At 42.9% G+C, this 20,640-nt stretch overlaps 1 protein-coding gene across 1 annotated transcript; it reads left to right on the forward strand.

Moving 5' to 3' along the window:
* Nucleotides 1-211: 211 nt before the first annotated feature.
* CISD1 (CDGSH iron sulfur domain 1) lies at nt 212-20,553 on the forward strand. The gene is made up of 3 exons (XM_076339465.1): nt 212-314; nt 6,569-6,774; nt 18,307-20,553. Exons 1-3 carry the CDS (start codon nt 284-286, stop codon nt 18,394-18,396), a joined length of 327 nt encoding a protein of 108 aa, XP_076195580.1. The 5' UTR covers nt 212-283; the 3' UTR covers nt 18,397-20,553.
* The last annotated feature ends 87 nt before the right edge of the window (nt 20,554-20,640 follow it).

Here is a 20,640-nt window from a genome sequence, read left to right on the forward strand (position 1 = left end):
AGCCCACTTCACCCTCACTGAGGGTCTTGTGCCGGGCGCCAGGCCAGCGACGGGGCTCCGCAAGGCGGCCGGCCGGCCGCCTGCCCGCCCGCCTCCGCGGCGCGACTCAGCACTAGCTGTGGCCACCCCCACCAGCGACGGCCCCATGCTGAGAGCCCCTTTTCTTCGCGGGGAGGCCTTTAAGAGGCGGGCCGCGCCGCTATCTTGCCTGAGGACGGTTGGTGGCGCATGCGCGGCGGGGCGCGGAGCTGCGCGTGCCCTCTACGCCGTCGGAGCGGGAGCGATGGGGCTGGGGCAGAACTCCGCCGTGCGGGGTAGGGGCGCGTCTGGGGGCGGCGGGAGGGAGGCAGGCGCACGCGGGCAGGACGGGGTGGCCGCGTGCACCCCGCGTGCCAGCAGAGGGGGCGCAGCCCCGCCCCGCGTATCGCGCCCCGCCGGACCCCCGGGGACAAAATGGCGGCGTGGCTGCCCCCTGCGGGGACGCGGGTGCCCCCCGGGGCGTGCCCGGAGGCGGCGGGTTAGATACGTACCTAAATAAAATCCCTCTCCGTGGCCCGCTGGCGGGAGTGCCGCGGGCCATGAGGGCCCCCCCCCCGGCCCGGCCCCCTGTGAGAGCGTCGGGCTCCGCACCAGGCCCTTGTGTGCGCATCGCCACTCGGAGCCGGCTCCGTCCACCCGCCGGGTTTTATCTGTGATGGGGGACAGCCCGTTTCAGGCACCGCTGTTTTATTTCTGCCTTTCCCCGTGCCGCTTCGCTGTCGGGCTTTGCCTTTTTTCAGGCCCCGTAGTTTATGTGAAGCCACCGGGTGTAAATTTCATGAAAACCTGTAAATTTCTGGGGTTTTAACTTATTCTCAAAGGCCGATACTGTACAATAGGGATAACTGATACTTGCGCTGTGTAATGATTGACCTAAACCATGCCTGAAGTAGCGTTGTGTGTTTTAAATGCTGTTGGGCAACGGGCAGGATGAAAGGGTTGGGATAGATGTAGGAAAGAGTGGAGAGCTGAATTACCTGATCTCTTCTGAAAAATAAGCTTCACCTGCGTGGCTGTGCTTTCCAGTTGCAAAGCTGCTTATGGCTTATGCCCTTAAGTCAGGGGACTCCATCCAGATAGATTTTTTTTTTTTTTTTTTTTTGGGGGGGGGGAGTACTCTGCTGGGTACAGAGGATGTTGGCAAAGGCATCGCTATAGTCTAAAATGGGTTATAGCGATAGAAGGCTGTGCTTATTAAAATAATCAAACCAAAGCCCTGAGGATGACTTGATAATAGCTTGCAGCCAGGTTGCATTCCCAACAGCAGCTTACTGTCACTTAGAAGCTCTCAAGAATTAGAACAGTTCCTGTACACTAGGAATTGAGAAGAAAACTTAGTTTGTGAGGGAAGGAGAAGAACATGCTCCTAATCAAACTGAAAATATCCTCCTTATCCCAGGAAGGCAGGGGAACAGCCAATCAGAGCATTCTGGAGGGGGCTTTGTTTAGGAGGAGGCAGCATATGGTTAATGTGACTTCTGTTAAGATTAAACTTGATCAGTGACTGGCAGGTCACAGCTCTGTCTTCAGCTTGTGTGTGTCTCAGGCTGATGAATGTTGGAAATCATACTAATACCTTATTCCCTATTGAAAACTAGACACCAGAAACTTCCCATATTCTTGTGGGATTTAATTCCTGGTAGTAATTGGAGAGTTAATTGCTTGTGTGTATATTGGTGTGTATATGTGCCTTTGGAAGGCAGTGAACAGCGCAGCTACTGCTTTTTGTTGTGAGTAATGCGGTGGTTTGCAGGTGTGACCCCACACTGACCACAGATCCGGTCATGGTGACTTGTCTTTTGCTGCCTATCGGCCTGATCCAACAATCTTTCTCCCTCAGGTGGCCTCTTTACCTTATGGTTTCAGTTAAATTAAGCCTGTCAGTCATAATCCCATTTCTTGTAGATGCTGTGAAGTGGCAGAAGTGACTTTATCTGCTTGACTGGTTGGCTTTTACTATGAGGCTTTCTGTGCAGCTTGTTATGCTGGACAACTCCTCAGTAAGCAAGTGCCGCGTGTTTCTCCAAGCATAGCCTGCAGAAAGGTGGCCTTTTGTGTGGACAGTTAACTACTGGACTGTCACGAACAACTTCTTGGACAATAGTAGCTTCTTCATTGGCAACAAAAGGGGGGGAACAATGCCTGAAAGTTATAAGTGCTTCTGAAGCCAAAAGTACAAATTTTCATATCTGGAGTTACTACCTTGTAGCTGACTTTCAAATAACATGAACGTTTTTTTAAGCAGCAGAAGTAACTTGAAAATTGCCTCTTAGGACTGTCTTGGACTGATTTTGTAGGGGTGCAGCTATCCTTCTTCTTGTTGCCAGTTCCTGGAAAGTAAATTGGTATGTTGCATGATGAGGATTGTGTACTCCTGGTGGAGCCAAGACCATCTCAGTTTCTTCATGCGCTTGTCAGTGCAGATGGTAAATGCGTGTTCTTCCTGCAGATAAAATCTGAGCGCTCTGATAGATCCTAAAACTGCCTCTGTAGCCTAGATTTGGAAACATCCAGAGCAATTTTATAGTGTTTACGACATTGAAATAATTTTTCTGCCGTGTTACACAGGCCTGTAGAGTCTTGTCCTGTAGTGACTTGTAACATTGTGTTTTGATATTGTACCACAATTGGGATTTGTTTAATAATCACTCAAAAGTTGCTTTTAGCGTTTTTATTTTAAAAAGAAATAAAACCCCTTGACATTCCACATCAATGTCACTCTGTTAACAGACACCTGTTCACATAATACATGCAGGACCTTAAGAGTTTGGCAGGGAACTTTTGAATTGGCACTGGAGGTCTCTTGAAACAGAGTTTAAAGTATTTAAAAACTTCTGAAAAGTGTTTTCCTTCCAGGTGCAGTTTTATGGTTAACTTAGTTTGAAAGATGAAATGGGCATTCCAAGCTCTTCCAAATCTGTTTGTGAAACAAAAACAACAGTTGGCAACAAAACTTACTACCTTTGAAACCTTGCAGAATGATATCATCATAAGAGAGAGAGAGTCCATTTGTTAAATTCAAATAGCTTTCATAAATTTACATTATGTTTATTAAGGCAATACTGAAATTTAAAGAACAAACTGCTTTAAATGTTTGGATTTCATGTATTATTGGTTGATATAATTTTCCACCCTGATACAGCTCCAGAGAAGTGATGAAAAAAAAGAGCTAATAGAGTAAAAAAAAGACGCTATGATCTATTATAAGAAAAATACATATATTAAGCTGTTTGTACATATACTATCTGCCCATGTGTGTAATAGATGAATTTGGCCCTCAGGAGAAGTAGTAGAGGGTCACTGAAATACAAGACGACAATTAAATTAATGATCTCTGTTTGTTGAGCTGGATGTGCTGTGCATGATTATGTGGTAGGTGGCCCGAGGGATGGTCAGAGGGATCTGGGTTAGCTGCAGATGTGCAGAACAGCTTTTCTGAATGTGCTGCAAGGCTGCTGAATTTTAGTACAGACTTCCCTGCTCATGCAAGACTACTTCTAGTCGTAGAAGTATTTTTATCATCGGAATCTTTTCCTCTGCTGGTTTGTTAAACTGACCTGGACTTCTGGATAGGTGCAGTAGAAGATCAGCTTCCTTAAGGTGCAGCACCTTAAAGGGTGGTTCAGTTATAGGAATCATCCATGGTCTTCATTAAAGTCACTCTTTCCCCTTAGTTTCCTTAGTGGAATGGATACAGTCTGTCACTGTCCCCTCATCAGTTATTTAAAAACATTGGTTAAGATTTGATCTATTGGCAACGCATCAGCTAGTGGCTTGGGCGATCCTTGCAACTGCTGCTTTTCTGAAATCCCCAGTATGGGCAATCACTCTGTTTTGCCTGGTGCTGTTGTCGCTGCTAGAAATCACTTTAAACTTGTCAGACCCAGCTTGTCCCTGAACTGGCTGGGTACCTCCTCCCTTGCCACAGCCCTGCTCTTCTTGAGGAAACATGCTCAAGTGAGAAGGGGAAAGGGTGCTGCAGACTCTCTGCGGTGGCTTTCTGTCATGGTTTAACCCCAGCCAGCAACTAAGTACCACACAGCCGCTTGCTCGCTCCCCCCCCGGTGGGATGGGGGAGAGAATCGGAAGAGTAAAAGTGACAAAACTCGTGGGTTAAGATAAAGACAGTTTAATGGGTAAAGCAAAAGCCACGCACGCAAGCAAAGCAAAACAAGGAATTCATTCACTACTTCCCATCGGCAGGCAGGTGTTCAGCCATCTCCAGGAAAGCAGGGCTCCATCACGCGTAACGGTTACTTGGGAAGACAAATGCCATCGCTCCGAATGTCCCCCCTCCTTCATTCTTCCCCCAGCTTTATATGCTGAGCATGACATCATATGGTATGGAATATCCCTTTGGTCAGTTGGGGTCAGCTGTCCCGGCTGTGTCCCCTCCTAGCTTCTTGTGCACCCCCAGCCTACTCGCTGGTGGGGTGGGGTGAGAAGCAGAAGAGGCCTTGACTCTGTGTAAGCACTGCTCAGCGATAATGAAAAACATCTCTGTATTATCAACACTGTTTTCAGCACAAATCCAAAAAAAAAAAAAAAAGCCCCATACTAGCTATCATGAAGAAAATTAACTCTACCCCAGCCAAAACCAGCATGCTTTCCTTGGAAGAACCTGCTGCCTCTGATTTAAGCTGTGGCTGTTCTTTGGATTGGTTTGGGCTGTTGTGCTAAACTAAAGCAGATTTTCATAGAATCTCTTCTTTAATTTCACCTTCTCACTTCTTTACCCTATTAAAATTAATGCATTACTCTGGCTAGTTTGTAATGGGGAGAGAAAGAGGTGAGAACTCACTGCATGGATATAAAACACTGAATTCACAATATGCTTTCTGGGGCTTTTATCGTTTTAAGGAGTTTGGGAGCAGGGAAACATGCCCTAAATTCTTTGATGTTAAAAAAATGGTTTTCTGTATCTTAATATCACCCTGTTGTTACAGGGAGGGTTTGTCACCCATTTGCAGGGGAGTTTTCGGTATATGTTGGTCTCTTCTTCATTTACTAAGAAAATGAACTCTGAAGGATTTCTGCATCTTTTACTCCTTTAGTAAGACTCTAAAGGAGTGCCTGCCTTCCTTGATCTAACAGGGCTGCAGACATCGTACAAATATTTGTCTAATTCCACGTATTGCTACATCCAGACCCTTGTGGATCAGCATGGTGCGTATGAGCTAACGCAATGTTTTAGCTGAGGAAAGGCTTCAAGGTATGGATTTTAGAAAAGGCTGTGGGACAGGGCAGAAAACCTTCTCAATCCTTTTAGTGCAAGCTCACAGTGGCAATACAGCAAGTCAGTCAGCTGTGGAAAGAAGCAAGAACTAACAAAGGCTTTCTGTTTAGAGTGCTTTAGAGTTAATGTAGTAATGTCTCTTGCCCCAAAGATGCTATGTGGCTTGGCGTCTTTCAAATCCAATGCAAACATTGAAGAGCAAGATAGAAATTCCCAACTGGAGACTGTTTTAGTTTTCCTAAGTTGTGTAAATGTGCTAAAACTTAAATTCCTGTTTGATTTGTTTGTCTGTAGAGTCAGCTGAACTCTGTATGTACACGCTAGGAGTATATGTGTGAGTAGAAGTGGCGGATAAAAAGCAAAAAAGGAGCGGCTGCCTGCAGCTCTGAGAGAAATGGCTGGAGCTGTTGCCGCAACCAGAACCTTCGGGCCAAAGTCCAGCGTATTTTCATGAGGCAGAGAGGAAACAATAAAGCCACAAAAAAGTAGGAAAATTCCTTGCAGAAAAGGAAATTATACCAAGCGAGCGAGACTGCAAAGATTTTACAGATATCGGGGGGGGGGGGGGGGGGGGGATTTTTTTTTAATGGAAGTTGTCTTTCAGGGAGTCAGGACCTAATCCAATTAAAATGAACTCGTGCTATTATTCTTAAATATAATCTTTTTGGATCCATATTCTTTTCTGTACACCACAGTAGGGATTTAATCTAAGCTGGCTTTTGTTATTCTTCAGAAGTGGTAGTATATTAAATAATTTCCCTATTGCCAAACACCTGTTAACATTTTTAGTTGCAAGATGCATTATATTAAAAGCTACTCGGTACCCATACCTTGGGGGGGATCCTGCTTGGGTTGTTGATGCTGAGTGTTCTTCTTTAGTGACTTTCCTGCAACTGAAACAACAGGGGGTTTTGTTGCTACGGGGTGTACTTATAGCTGGTTTAATGTGCTGAACTTGGAAACGCTATACTACCGATGTTGGTATCACAAGTTCCCAAACAAAAGGTTTAAAAAAAACCCCAAAAAACCAGACCCTGCCAGGTTAATCCTCGCCCTTGTGTAGAAGGGATTGGGGTGAAGGAGAACTCTGATCAGGAGAAAGGAGTAGATTAACTAGGTGAGTGTCGAAAGAATATATTCTTCCCAAGTACTGCGTTACCACTACAGAACAAAAAGGTCTGTTGGAAAGTAGAGGTGTTGCCACAAGCATGAAGACATTGACTACTGAGCAGTTTTAATAGAAAGCTGTGGTCAAAAAGTGATAGTCTCTTTTTTTCTTCTCTTTTATTCTAGTTGAATGGATTGCTGCAGTCTCCGTAGCTGCTGGAGCAGCTGCTGTTGGGTATCTCGCTTACAAAAAATTTCTCTCTAAAGACAAATGCTGCAAAGCAATGGTGAATCCCCATATCCAGAAGGATAACCCCAAGGTAGTCCATGCATTTGATATGGAAGATCTGGGAGACAAGGCTGTGTACTGTCGTTGTTGGAGATCTAAGAAGGTAAGAGAAGAGTAAATGGTCCAATTTTGTTCATGTGCATGCATCTTTCAACAAAACTATTGTCAAACTGCTTTATTTAGAGGGAACTGTTACCATAAGCTGGCAAATTAAAAACTCTCTAAGACTCAATTTGGCGTTTTAGAAAGCAGGCATTCTTTATTGCGGCACCAGGCGCACAGGGGATCGCTCCACCTAGTGTGCGCGCTGAATCTCTCAATTACCAGAGTTATGTACAACCAGAATATACATATTCATTGAATTTCATTAGCATATTCATGTTATTTCCTGAAACTCATTAACATATGTAAGAGTCTTTAACGCATGTGCTCTTATGTTCATTGGTGGTCTCTCAGAGTCCTCTGGTGGTCGTCGGTCCTCTGGTGGTCGTCGATAGTCTTCCTCACCGTGTCCGCTAATTGAACTCAGTCTTTTTGCCTGCACAGTTTGTCTTTTGGCCCAGCTGCACTAGCTAGCTGATTTCAGCATATCTTCCTTATCTATTCCACCCCTGTACACAGAGCTTCAAGGCTTCCTTTTATCTACGGAATGTCCAGTCTATCTATCCACAGAACGTTTAGCTACTTTGTTTCGACAAAGAGAACCGTATGTCTCCTTAGTATTTCTTTTATTTGGTATCAATCCCTCCTTTCCTTTTGAGGATTTGTAGCTAGCAAGCTACAATCCTCACTTCATTAAGAGAGTTAACCAAGTTCAATAGTAAATGGGATAGTGCATAAAAGACAGAGTATATCAATAGTATATACTAAGTTGGGTTATTTGTCTCGTCATGTACCAAACCTTTATGTATAGTATAATTATAAGCAACAAACATATTAACATTAAAGTTAGTAAAATTATGACTGGATGAAGTGTAAGGTTAAACACTCCTGTTACTGTCGGTGACCATCCAAGAAGAGTTTCCCACCAGTGATGTTTTCCATCCTTCTTCACTCTTTCCAAGATTTGGCGTATTTCTTTTGTATCATGATGAATGGTGATTAGAGTTTTGTGTCCATAATTTCCAACATGTTCCCGTTAATAAGCAACTTCTGCAAATATTTTAGCAAATTTTCAGTTCCCCAATGCACAGTGTTGTGTTCTTCCTTTACTAAATTATTCACGAGGGAATGAGGTATTACTACTAGACCTGTAGGTGTAACTGCCCATCCATCTTCTCATTTTTCTACTTGTAAAGTTTCGATTAATTTTAAATCTTGCTTATCATAAATAGGGTTTTTCTGAAGGGAGATTCTCTTCTCTGGCACTATAGCTAGCGCTTTCTCCTCTATGCCTTTTTCTGCAGCCCGCTTTGCAGCTAAATCAGCCAGCTTATTTCCTTGCTCTTGAGTGGTTCGTCCTGATAGATGAGCTTTACAATGCATAATAGCTACAGCAGCAGGAGCTTTTATACTTTCTAATAAACTCAAAATTTCTTCCTTATGTTTCACCTCTGCCCCTTGTGTGGACAATAGCCCCCTTTCTTTCCAGATTGCTCCATGCGCATGCACTATTCCAAAAGCATATTTCGAATCAGTCCAAATATTTATGCGCTTGTCTTTACTTAACTGCAAAGTCCGAGTGAGGGCAATCAATTCAGCCTTTTGGGCCGATGTTTTAGTGGGCAATGCTTGTGCCTCTACCACCGTCTCGACAGTGGTAATCGCATATCCTGATAGCTGCTTTCCTTCTTTCATAAAGCTGCTGCTGTCCGTGTATAGTTCCCAATCTGGATTCTGCAAGGGACTATCTTTCAAGTCGGGCCTGCTTGAATAGACTTCTTCAATGATGTGCAGGCAGTCTTGTTCAGGTTTACCTTCTTGTCGAGCTCAGAGGAACATGGCAGGATTAATTACGGCAGTAGTCTTTAAAGTCGCATCATCTGGTTCTATTAGTACTACTTGATATTTTAGCATTCTACTAGGAGACAACCAATGTCCACTCTTCTGGTCCAATGCTGTAGTTACCATGTGTGGAACATAAACAGTTATTTTTGTCCCATGGTGAGCTTCCGAGCCTCTTGTATTAACAGTACTGTTGCAGCCACGGCTCTTAAACATCCGGGCCATCCCTGGCTTACTGGATCCAATTGCTTGGAAAAATATGCTACTGCTCGTCTACATTGTCCCAAGCGCTGGGTTAAAACACCTAAGGCCACTGCTTGTCTTTCATAAGTGAATAGTTCAAAAGGCTTTTCTAAATTAGGCAGCCCTAAAGCTGGGGCTTTCATCAAGGCCCTTTTAAGTTGAATATATGCATTCTGACTTTCATTTGTTCATTGTAGGGGACCTTTCGATGATTTCAGTAACTCATACAAGGGTTTTACCGTCAGTCCATAATTAGCAATCCATAAGCGACACCATCCCACTATTCCTAGAGAGGTTCTCAATTCATGAACGTTTCAAGGTTCTGGAAGTTGATAAATAGCCTCTTTCCTTTCATTGCTTAACTGTCTCTGTCCCCTCAGAATTTCAGAGCCTAAATATGTTAGAGTTTCTTGTGCAATTTGAGCCTTCCCTTTTGACACTCTATAACTGCTAAGTCTGAGGAAATTTAATAAACTGATTGTCAGTTCCAAGTATTCTTCCCGGGAGTTCCCAGCTAATAGTATGTCGTCAACATACTGCAACATTACTCCATTTTTATTGTCTTGTCTCCATAATTCTAACTCTTTTGCTAGTTGATTTCCAAAAATCGTTGGACTATTTTTAAATCCTTGCGGTAATACTGTCCAAGTATATTGAGTCTTTCTTCCCATCTCAGGGTTTTCCCACTCAAAGGCGAACAATTCCTGACTTCCAGAGTCAAGTGGGATGCAGAAAAAGGCATCTTTTAAATCTAAGACTGTAAACCATCCCTGATCCTCAGTGAGAGCAGTTAATGGTGTGTACGGGTTTGCTGCCACTGGGTGTATATCCTGGACAATTTGATTCACTGCCCTCAGATCCTGGACTAACCTATAAGATTTCCCGTCAGCTTTCTTAACAGGTAAAATTGGAGTATTATACTGAGATTCACATTCTCTTAATAACCCATATTCCAAAAACTTCTGTATAATAGGTGCCAACCCAAGTTCAGCTTCTAATTTTAAGGGATACTGTTTCAATCTTACTGGTGCTGATCGTGGTATAAGGTCTATCCTTACGGGTTCAGCCCTCTTTGATTTTCGGGTATTTCTCCTGCCCAGACAACAGGAATCATTGCATCCTCAACTTCAGCTGGGATTTTTCTTTCCACCTGCTCAATTTCCTGCAATAATAATATTGAGGCTTGGACAAATTTAGATTCAGGCATTGATACTTCTACTTCTCCATTTTTGAACTTTATTTCAGCTTCTAATTTTTCTAATAAATCTTGGCCTATTAAAGGTTTTGGTGCACCTGGTAGATACAAAAACTGATGCGTTACCCATTGTTTTCCAATTTTAAATTTTAAGGGTTTAAAGAAGGGTCATGTCTCTGGCTTTCCTGTCGCACCAATTCTCACAGTATCCTAACTCATGTTTCTTTGTGTTCAAAACCGAATAAGTGGCCCCTGTATCGACTAAACATTCTATTTCAGTTTCATCTTCCCCCAGCTTAATTTTAACCAGAGTCTCTGCTGGGGAAGATTCCTCTGGTCTTTTTCAGTCTCTTGCTTCTACAGCTAACACAGGAGTGTCTTGTTCCCCAAATTTCTGCAATAATGGGCAGTCTCGTTTCCAGTGCCCCTTTTTTCTACAATAGACACACTGTGTCTCTCCTATCGGGGACCTTGGGAATCCTCTACCACATCCTCTTCCTTGATAACTGCCTCTAAATCCTCCCCTGGGTCCTTCTCAAGGACCATAAGTTCCTCCTAGTACCGCAATCAGTCTATCATTTCCCTTTTCTTTCTGCTGATCTCTCTTCCTATAAATCACCCAAGCCACATCCAACAATTTTCCCAGGTCCCTGGCATCTGCTCCTTGTAATTTCTGCAGCTTTCTTCGGATATCATCAGCAGACTGCCTGATAAATAAAGTTGCTAACTGATTCTTCCCTTCCTCTGATTGAGGATCCAGAGTGGTATGCTTCCGAGTAGCTTCTTTCAGTTTACTTAGGAAATCGGTGGGAGACTCCTTTCTATCCTGCTTAATCTCATATAATTTTGACCAATTTATCACTTTTGGTATAACATTTCTTATACCAAACAGAACCCACCTCTGATATTGTGATAATAACAATTTCTGCCCGTTATCATTAGGGTCCCAGCCAGGATCCGCTGAGGGAAAATGATGCTCCAACTGTCCCTGTAATGTCCCTGCTGCTATTTGGGCTTCAACCTGAGTCCTTGCCGTCTTACGAATCCTCTCCCTCTCTGTACTATCAAACAGTATTTGCATGATAACTTTGATATCTTTCCAATCTGGATCCTGAGTTTTTATCATAATTTCAAAAGCATTAGCCACTCGATCGGAATCATCCCTATAACTACCGGCAGCTATTTTCCAATTATTTAAATCTGTAATCGAAAAAGGCACTTTCACTGTAACCGGACCATCATTCCCTACTGCTTCTCTCAACGGAGCTTGCAATGCGGTTCCCTGTCGATTACAAGTTCTCCTTGCCACCGGCATGGCCCCTGCAGCGTCTCTGTCGGACTCATTGTCCAATCCACCCTCTGCCCCAAAGGGCTCAAGTTCATGATTCTGAGGCCTCTGCCTCAACTGTGGAGCTACTAACATCTCTAAATCCTCTTTCTGCTCATTCTGGGTCAACTTCAAACATCTCTGTCCAATACTGCATGCTGAACAACACCTCTTTAACCCTTTCCCTTTTTCTCTCTGCTGCTTCTCCTTTTCCAGTGCCAATACCAGAGGATCAGGTGGGGCCAAATTAATTCCACACTCCTTTTGCCACTCAGGATGCTGCCTTAATGTAAAGAACATATCAGCATACAATACCTCATCCCATTTTCCTTCTCTTCTTAGAAACAACATTAGTTGTAACAGAGTATTATAATTCAAAGTACCATTCCTTGGCCACTTTTCTCCATCTTCTAATTTATATAGTGGCCACCATTGATTACAATACTTAATTAGATCGTCCCTTTTTGCAACCCCACCAGAGGATGCTGCAATTTGTTTCCAATACTTTAAAATACAACCCAAAGGTGATTTCTTGAAGGTTCCTCCACCCATGGATGATCCGGCACCCATTTTATATACAGGGAATCACATATGCAAACAAGTCTTTCGTACAACAACAACAATATAAATAACTACAAAGAAATACAATAGTAGAATCATACACACAGATGAGCCTTTTGTAACAGCAACAATAATACAAATAACTAATTACTATATCAGACAAATACTTACAATAATAGACAAGTATTTACAATAATTGTTACTGCGGTTGCTCTTGATGTTTATCTTGAGCGGGGACTCTAACCCCTAGTGGGGGCTCTAACCCGTTCCAAACGGGGACTCTAACCCCTACCCAGGTCTTAAGTGCAACCCTGCGGAGCTTTCGCTGTGTCTGATGGGCAGGTAGCAGGGACTCTAACCCCTAGTGGGGACTCTTAACCCCTTCTAAAATTTCCAAAAGAATGACTTATTACTCACAAAGCAGTGTTATTCGCTCAGGGCCTCTTCGGTCCGGGGATTGGGAGAAGTCCTCTCCGAGAATCCCTCGGTGCCGGCTGAGGTTCCGCAATCCCAGGATCTGTCGAGGCTCAAAAGCAGCGTCCCATCTGGGTCGCCAAAACTGTTACCGTAAGTCGGCAAATAAAAACTCTCTAAGACTCAATTTGGCGTTTTAGAAAGCAGGCATTCTTTATTGCGGCACCAGGCGCACAGGGGATCGCTCCACCTAGTGTGCGTGCTGAATCTCTCAATTACCAGAGTTATGTACAACCAGAATATACATATTCATTGAATTTCATTAGCATATTCATGTTATTTCCTGAAACTCATTAACATATGTAAGAGTCTTTAACGCATGTGCTCTTATGTTCATTGGTGGTCTCTCAGGGTCCTCTGGTGGTCGTCGATAGTCTTCCTCACCGTGTCCGCTAATTGAACTCAGTCTTTTTGCCTGCACAGTTTGTCTTTTGGCCCAGCTGCACTAGCTAGCTGATTTCAGCATATCTTCCTTATCTATTCCACCCCTGTACACAGAGCTTCAAGGCTTCCTTTTATCTACGGAATGTCCAGTCTATCTATCCACAGAACGTTTAGCTACTTTGTTTCGACAAAGAGAACCGTATGTCTCCTTAGTATTTCTTTTATTTGGTATCAGAACGAACTTCTTTTCACCTAAGCTATTCTGCAGTGAGATATAGCAGTATTTTAATCCATAAAACTATGAAGATTTATGCTGTCATTCAGAGTAAAGCCTGCAGATCAGTGCTAATAGCAAACAAAATGTTTCTGTAGCTCTGAAGAAGCAGATCCCCTGAAAGGCGAGCCGCTGTATGGAGCAATCAGTCATGAATGACAGATACCATTTTGTGTGCTGCCTTTGCTAATACTGAGGGTTCTACAAAACTACTGGCCTGTAGGCAGTAGGAGCTCAGGAAGCACAGTCTGAGAGGAGCTTAAACACCTTTTATTGAAGGAAGTTGGAAGCTTACTTTGTCAGTCAGAAAGTACCTTGCTACTAGTTCATGGTGGTAATAACACAAATCCATTAAGAAGTCTCTTGGTATACCAGAGCTGGTGTCAAAATGTCACTTGTCTGTGACGTGAGTTACGGTGGTACTGCTGTTCTGTCCTGAATATATTATTGTAGTACTGCAGTGTACTGTAGATAGCTACCTTTTGCCATGTGAATGAGTACAGTGGTGAATTGTTTCCAGTGGTGATGAAGGTAATCTGAAAAGAAGTCATTGTGGTTAAAAGCTTTTGAAGAATCTAGACAGATGGACTTCATGCATTTGTGCCATAGCAACTCAAAATAGTTATATGGGTAATCCTACAGTAAAGCCAGTGAAGTCATGATGGCATACTTTAAGCCTCTGGTTTTGAGCAATTAAGAGTCTGACCTAGACACTGGTCCAACTTACTTATGTATGAAGTTGGGTTGCCTCAATTGCCTAAAATTAGTGGTAAGCATGATACCTAGCCTTTCAATAACACTAAGATCAGATTTAAATCTGACGTAGAGATGCGTGACATTTGATGTAGCTGAGATCTCTCTAGTTTATCTGTAGTGTAGTTCTGGGATCTGTAATGAGAGAAAGCAGATTGCATGAGTAGTCCTTTCCATTTACCACTGGCACACATTTAAAAGCTTTTTTAGAAGTCAGGGTGCTAATGTGTGGACACTGAAATAATACAAACCTTCAAAGCCAGATAACTGAGGCCAACAGCCTTGAAATCTAGCGCTCTCTCCATCAGTGAACTGAATACTAGACTTCTCAAGCCTTAGACACAACTCTAATTGGGCCACACTGCCATTTTCCAGGTACTGTAACTTTTGGTTCTTGCTGTTGTCAGATCTGACTTCATTACCTTGCGGGTGAAAATAACTCAGCAAGTTACACATTTGTAGCTGTATTTGGTTTAACACTAAAACACTACTGAGGATTAGACAGCATCGTGACTTGATTCTGAAATGGTCCTGTGGAGATGGGCTTGTCTTCTTTGCTCTGTCTGGAGTCTGAACTGAAAAACAAAATTCCTTGCTGTCCCTGCCCTGCCATTGCCACAGTGTGCTCCGTGGACTAAGTTATGTATCATATGATTATACAACAGGGAAGTGTGTACAGTGCTGATGGCTGTACAACATGCAGGTATCATGCAGGTGTATAGCAGTGTTGCAGCTAAATCTTTGTGGTAAGTCTCAACTGACAGCCAGAATCAAGTGTTGGAAGCTGCCACAAGGGCTACAGCTTCAGAAAAGAAAAAAGGGGAAGAGAAAGGCTGCTCTAAATATCTGCACTTTGTTTTAATATTTGAATTTGGATTTACCTCGGGTTTCAATAGCGTAGGCACCTTCTTCAGTGCTTCTGGGGGGGGAAAAAAAAAAATCCTAATTTGAACCTTGGTGTTTGTATTTTCTGCTTCCTACTCTGTTTTCTGAACAGAAATGGAAGATAATGTCTAGTTTTAGTGGTTGCATTGGAGCTCCTGCCAATATTCTAGCTATTGTTTGATACTATCTTTTTTGTGTGAAATAAAAATCTTAAGAAGTACGTTTTGGCATATATTGAAGGGGTGTTGTCAGTTTAGGAACGTACTGTCCTACTGAGTTAGGGCTCTGTAATCACACACTAGAAGGAAGTAGATGGGGCTACTTCATAATGAGTCTGTTATTAGAACTCTGATCTGAAAGGTCTTGTAAAGGCATTAAGGAGGTCACTGGAAAATTTTGAAGGCATTTGTTTTCTTTTACTGATGCTTAATAATGAGTATTTTAATCAGCATGTTGTGCTTCAAAGACTGCAGTTTGCAGTTTTGCTGCCTTCCTCTTGCCCTAATTGGTTGACCTTGTATGGTGGGTACCATGATCTTTAAGATGGTGTGCGTGCTTCTTCTCATGTTCAGTTATTGCTTGTCATCTTTGGAAGTACTTAGCTAGCATTATCTGTTTCTTACAGTTCTCAAACTAAGATCCTGTTAAAATTTGTAAGATAATGTTTATATGATGGTAAAATGGTAGAATGTGTGTGCTTCCAATGCAGGGAATTACAATTAATTCAAAAGCAATAAGTACCCACTGTGTTTTTGTTAAATAAGTGGTGTACGGGGATCTCTATTCCATATACAGGTTAGAAGAAATGTCCTCTTGTGTGATTGTGTGGGCATTTCTCATCAGATTTAGCCTCATCTGAGGCATGAGGCTGTTAATAAGAACCAGTAGCGTTATGAACCATAGGGTATTTCTGTGTGTACTGACGGTGTGCATGCACTACAGTTGGCTTCGCATGGTGTTCCTCCTGTACAGGGAATAACAAAACAGACTATACCAGGGTGTTTTGGAGTAACTCTTAAAAAAGGAGCAGGATTATTTTCAGGTTGGGTTTTTTTTTGTGAAATAGTATACTTCAAAGGCTTTTTTTTGTTTGTTTGTGCAGCCCAAAGTCTTTGCGGAGTGCATGTGTTTAAAAAAAACCACAGGTGGTATCTTCAAATAAGTCTGTCTTGGGATGTAATTTTCTGTTAAAGTAGGTGGTAGGTAGTTCTTTAAATGGCCCTTTCCTGTTCAGTGTTGTGCTCTGCAGGCAATTCATAGCACTGCTTGTCAAGTTTTGTGGAAAAACACAGTGTTCAAATTTACCAGTGTAGAGGCAGAGTTTTGTCTTAAAACCAAACTCTAATTAGTCTAAAGTTAGAACATTTGTTTCCTTAGCCTTCTGCATTTTTAAGTGTGTGAGCTGGGGGATGGGGGGGGGGGAATGAATTTGCTTTCTTTTGCAATCACCTGCAACCTCTGTATATTCCAGAGAAGTATTAGTCCCCAGGCTGCAGGTCAAGGAATACTGCTGCAGAACATCAGAAGAAATAGTGGTAGAGAATCTAAACCTGTTCATTGTCAAGGGAAATAAGCTGAGCTGTTCAGATCACTGCACAATTCCCTCAGGGTGTGAGCTTTGGCTGCTCTTGCTAGCCTGCTTTATCTTAATCAAGGATGAACATGTGTCAGGCCCAGGATCCATCTGTTCAGTATCTGGTCTTCAAGGTGACCAAGTGGGTGCGCTGGAAAAGTGGTGGTGTTTTTTTTTTTTTTCCTGAGAGGCTCAAGTCTAGTATCCCAGCCTCTGGGAGCCAGTGATTTCGAGACCAGCTGACCCAGAGGATGAATTCAGAGCAGTCAGAGTTGGCAGCTGTTAAAGATGTCTTGATGCTGTGTGAAGCCTATGAATCCCACCATTTTTGTCACTTGCAAACTTGAAGTGATGATGTTGCTGTAGCTGGACCTTGGGCTTGCCTCCTTGGGACACGTGAGATGTTAATGTCTGATGGAAGCTGGGTCAATGCTTCTGTGAAGACCACTGGACTGTGGTGTTGCCTGGAAAAACAACTGTCCCAGGAACATCTGGGTTGGAAGCTGGTCAGTGTCCTGTGAACATATGTTCTTGTTTGCTCAGATTTTTCCCAGGTATCTGTCAGTACCTACTCATTGAGTCACAAGTGACTGATGTGATGATAAAGTTCCTGCATGAATCAGCTTACATGAGTATTCTCTGAATTCAGGGTTTCTTTATTTGGAAACATCACCTGTCATTTATAGCGTGGGTTTTGACATTTTGTAACTCTGAAAAACAAAAAATCCCCATCTCTCCTCTCCCCCTCCCCCCCAACACTACCCTACAGGGCACGTGGCTTTATTTTTAGGGCTCTGGGAATTTTTTTTGCAAGTATATTGACTTCATTATATTGTTTTTGTGCAGTACTTCGAAATCTTTTATTCTAACTAAGCGTGGGTGATAGGGTGTTAATTTTTTTCGAGGGCTATGACTGAGGCATGAACATTGGGATCAGTGGAGTGTTGAAGACTCTTTGACTGTGACTGTACTGTGAGGGAATATTGCTGTTGCAAAGGCAACAGCTAAGTAATGCCCAACTGTGATTCCCATTACTTCTAAGCAAACAAAATAGTAACTGAATGCAAAATACTGGTGTGTGATTTCTGTGATCGTTTCCAGAGTTTCCTCTGCAGAGGAGGCATAGCCCTGAAAATGCATCCTTGAGAAGTGATGGGATCTAACCCCACTCTTGTTGCTTCATGGAATGTCCTTTGGCTCTTGCACGTGAAAAGAGCTGCCCAGGAGCAGAATGGTTGTGACTGGTCTGGGACCTGGGCAGTTACAGCTGGCTAAAGGAGTCCCCGCGGGTCTTGCTCTGACCAGGCTAGGGGGTGTTTTTTTATGCAGCAAACATTTCTTCAAATTACTTCCTCAGTGCTACCCTTAAAACCTCCTGATAAATAGCCATGTCAGTTGGAAGTACAGTTTATTTCCATTAGCAGGTCAAAATCCTAATGTTGAAGCCAGCTTGCGCAAAGGGACCTTTGTTGATGAGATAAGCTAGCTGTGTCAGGATGAAGCAAAGGCAGCTTGCCACTCTAGCTGTCTGGAGGCAGGACTAACATCTCTTAAATAAGAGATGAGCTAGGGAAACTGTCTTTTTTTCTCATCACGTGCTACAGAAAACCAGGAAAAAAATTCAGCGAAGTATCTCCTCCTTCCTCACCCCACTTGTCTTCTGTAACTGTGCTCAACTCTGGCTGTTGCCCGGGAAAATGGACCGTGGGGCAAAGTTGAGAGCAAGATACTCCAGGTAGGTTACGGCTGAAGGTCAGCATGGGCTGCATTTTCCTCATGCTGGCCCAAATAGAGTGGAGCCGAGTTGCTGCTTTTTCTTAACAAGCCTCTCGTCCACTCTGCGCTCACATGGACAAAACTAGTGTTCAGCCAAAATGCAGGGAGACCTGAGGCGCCAGCACAAAAGTTATGGTCTGCAGTCACAGTGGATTTAATGAGAAGACGTTCTAATGAACTTTCAACCTAGGTTCTTAATTCTGACTCTGGATGCACTTCAGATGTGTTTATTCTTTCTCTTTTCAGTTCCCGCTGTGTGATGGCTCTCACACAAAGCACAACGAGGAAACTGGTGACAACGTTGGGCCTCTGATCATCAAGAGGAAGGAGGCATAGAGTGGACAGTAGAAGCTACAAAATGAATGTCTGACAAATCCTCTGCTCACTTGTAATTGGGGGAAAAACCACAAATTCTTTGTCGCATCACTGAAGACTTTCCAATGTAGTATATACATCAGGCTTCAGCAGGTGTATTTTCTCTGGTGCTTGTCTTGTTTTAATCACTACAACGCATAATTTACTAAATAGTCGTGGTTTAAATTTATTGTCCTGTAAAGTGTGTGTACCCTCTCACTGAGTATGAAACTAAAATGACGCACAGAATGTACTTCATCAGAAAATAGGTATTAAATTATTTTCAAATACATGTGTACTACTCTGAGGCTATTCAGTAGAAAGTGTGTTCAAAATGTAGATCTTAAAATTCTGGAGAGATTCTAAAGTTGCAGGTCTGGATAGATTTCTATGTAAAAGGCAGTGGCAGGAAAGAAATCGTGCCAAAATGCAGCTTAACCTCTGATTACGCTGCATGTTTTGCAGGTGTCAACGTTTGGCCTGTTACACTACTGTTCTGTGTGGCTTTTGTAAAAAAACAAATTTAAAATAGTGAACTATGAGCAGACAACATAAAAGGCTTATAGCAAGACAGGGCTAAAGGGCAACTTTACCTTTGATTTTACAGCAGTGTTGAAATTTGACCCTACTACCATATGGTATCAAGAACATACTACCAGAACTGCAGACCTGTATTTAGAGTAGGATTAGGAAGATGGTCTCCGTGAGAGCTTTCTTAATAGACAAGTGGAATGATATGAAGAGCTCGGAGTGATGGGCCGGGGGTGGCAGGGTTGTCTTTGCTGCTAGAAAGCCTTAGTTTCACTTGCAATCTCTAGCAGTGAAGCTAACTTCCCCAGACCACAGGACACTTCTGTGGGGGAGGCTATGCTGATTTATTCCAGAAGCTAAAATAAAAACTAAAACCCCACCCATCATTACTGTTTGCTTCATCATTGCTCTGGCTGGTTCAGGAGGACTCTTCCTGCTGTGGAGGGAGGAGGCACACCTTTCTTACTAAGTGGCCTTAGGCTCTATATGTCTTAAATAACTCTGGCCTCCCTGGGCTAACTGTTGACGTGGTTCAGCTAATTTTACCAAAAGAACTGACATGGACAAGGAAAGGCTCTGGCCGCAGCTAGAAACAAGGGGGAAAGGAAGGATGAGACAAGGAGAGCTCTTACCCTCCTTTTGTACGGCACTTGTCTGCCTTGCCTGACACGGTTGCATTAATGGCTAGCATGTTGGTTTCCGTAAATTAAGTAGCTTTGATTTATTAACATGCAAATGACTACAAAACAAAACCCAAAGAGTGGGGCGGCAGAGGGCAGTTTTGTATTAAGCCTGGTCCATTAGCGTAATTGCAGCCTGTGTAAGATTGAGCTCTCAATGTCTGGGACAGAGAGACTACCTCAGAGCTAGAGGAAAGGTCTTTTCAAGAAGCTGACATTTTAACCTAGACCCTTAGAGATTATTCCAGGTGATCAGGGCAGTAGAGGTTTTATTTAATTTTTTTTAAGGGTGTGGTTGGTATGACTGGTGAAAATTGAAGAAAATGTTTTGCATATTCTTGATGTGAGACTTTCAGAGGCTGAGGTCTTAGCTGACTGGTCTGAACTTTGGCAGAAGGCACAAGAAGTAGAGAAGGTGGCACAGAGTCAGAGAAAGAGGGTTTGCAGGTGGAGTGCTATAGTGGGGGCAACTGCTGCCTGTGAGAGACCCCTGCTTGTAAGAAGTTGCAGTCAAATACATTTAGTTTCTATCTTTTCTTCCTGTCTTGACTGTAAAGGTACTTGATGTTTTTTACTTGGCCAAGTACTGATGCATATGGAAAGTTGTTTTAACCTTAAATTATCAAATACATTGCTTTTATTCAAAACAAAGTTATTTCTGTATTATTAGAACATGACACTGGATATTTCTGTATTTTTGTCAAATACACATTTGAGCTCATCTTAATCTCGGGGTTGTAATGTCTGTGTTATCTCATGGGTGTGCCATTTCTTTCAAAGGAGAGTTACACTGTGAGTAGTGCTGTATGCCAACGCTGCTGTAACCATAAACCTGTGTCTGGGTTGGGTTTTCCTTCTGAGACTTATTTTCCTGTTAGCAGCAAAGCCTGGCTGCTCTTGAAGGAATAAAAGTTCACTGAAAACTGCATTAATGTTCTGAGCTATGAAGTCCTAAAGTTTCAGATGAGTCTCCCGAGTCATAAAGCTTATTTCCTGGAGTTTGCCAGTAGAACAT

Source organism: Aptenodytes patagonicus, chromosome 5 (genome assembly GCF_965638725.1).
Source record: "Aptenodytes patagonicus chromosome 5, bAptPat1.pri.cur, whole genome shotgun sequence".
NCBI lineage: Eukaryota > Metazoa > Chordata > Aves > Sphenisciformes > Spheniscidae > Aptenodytes > Aptenodytes patagonicus.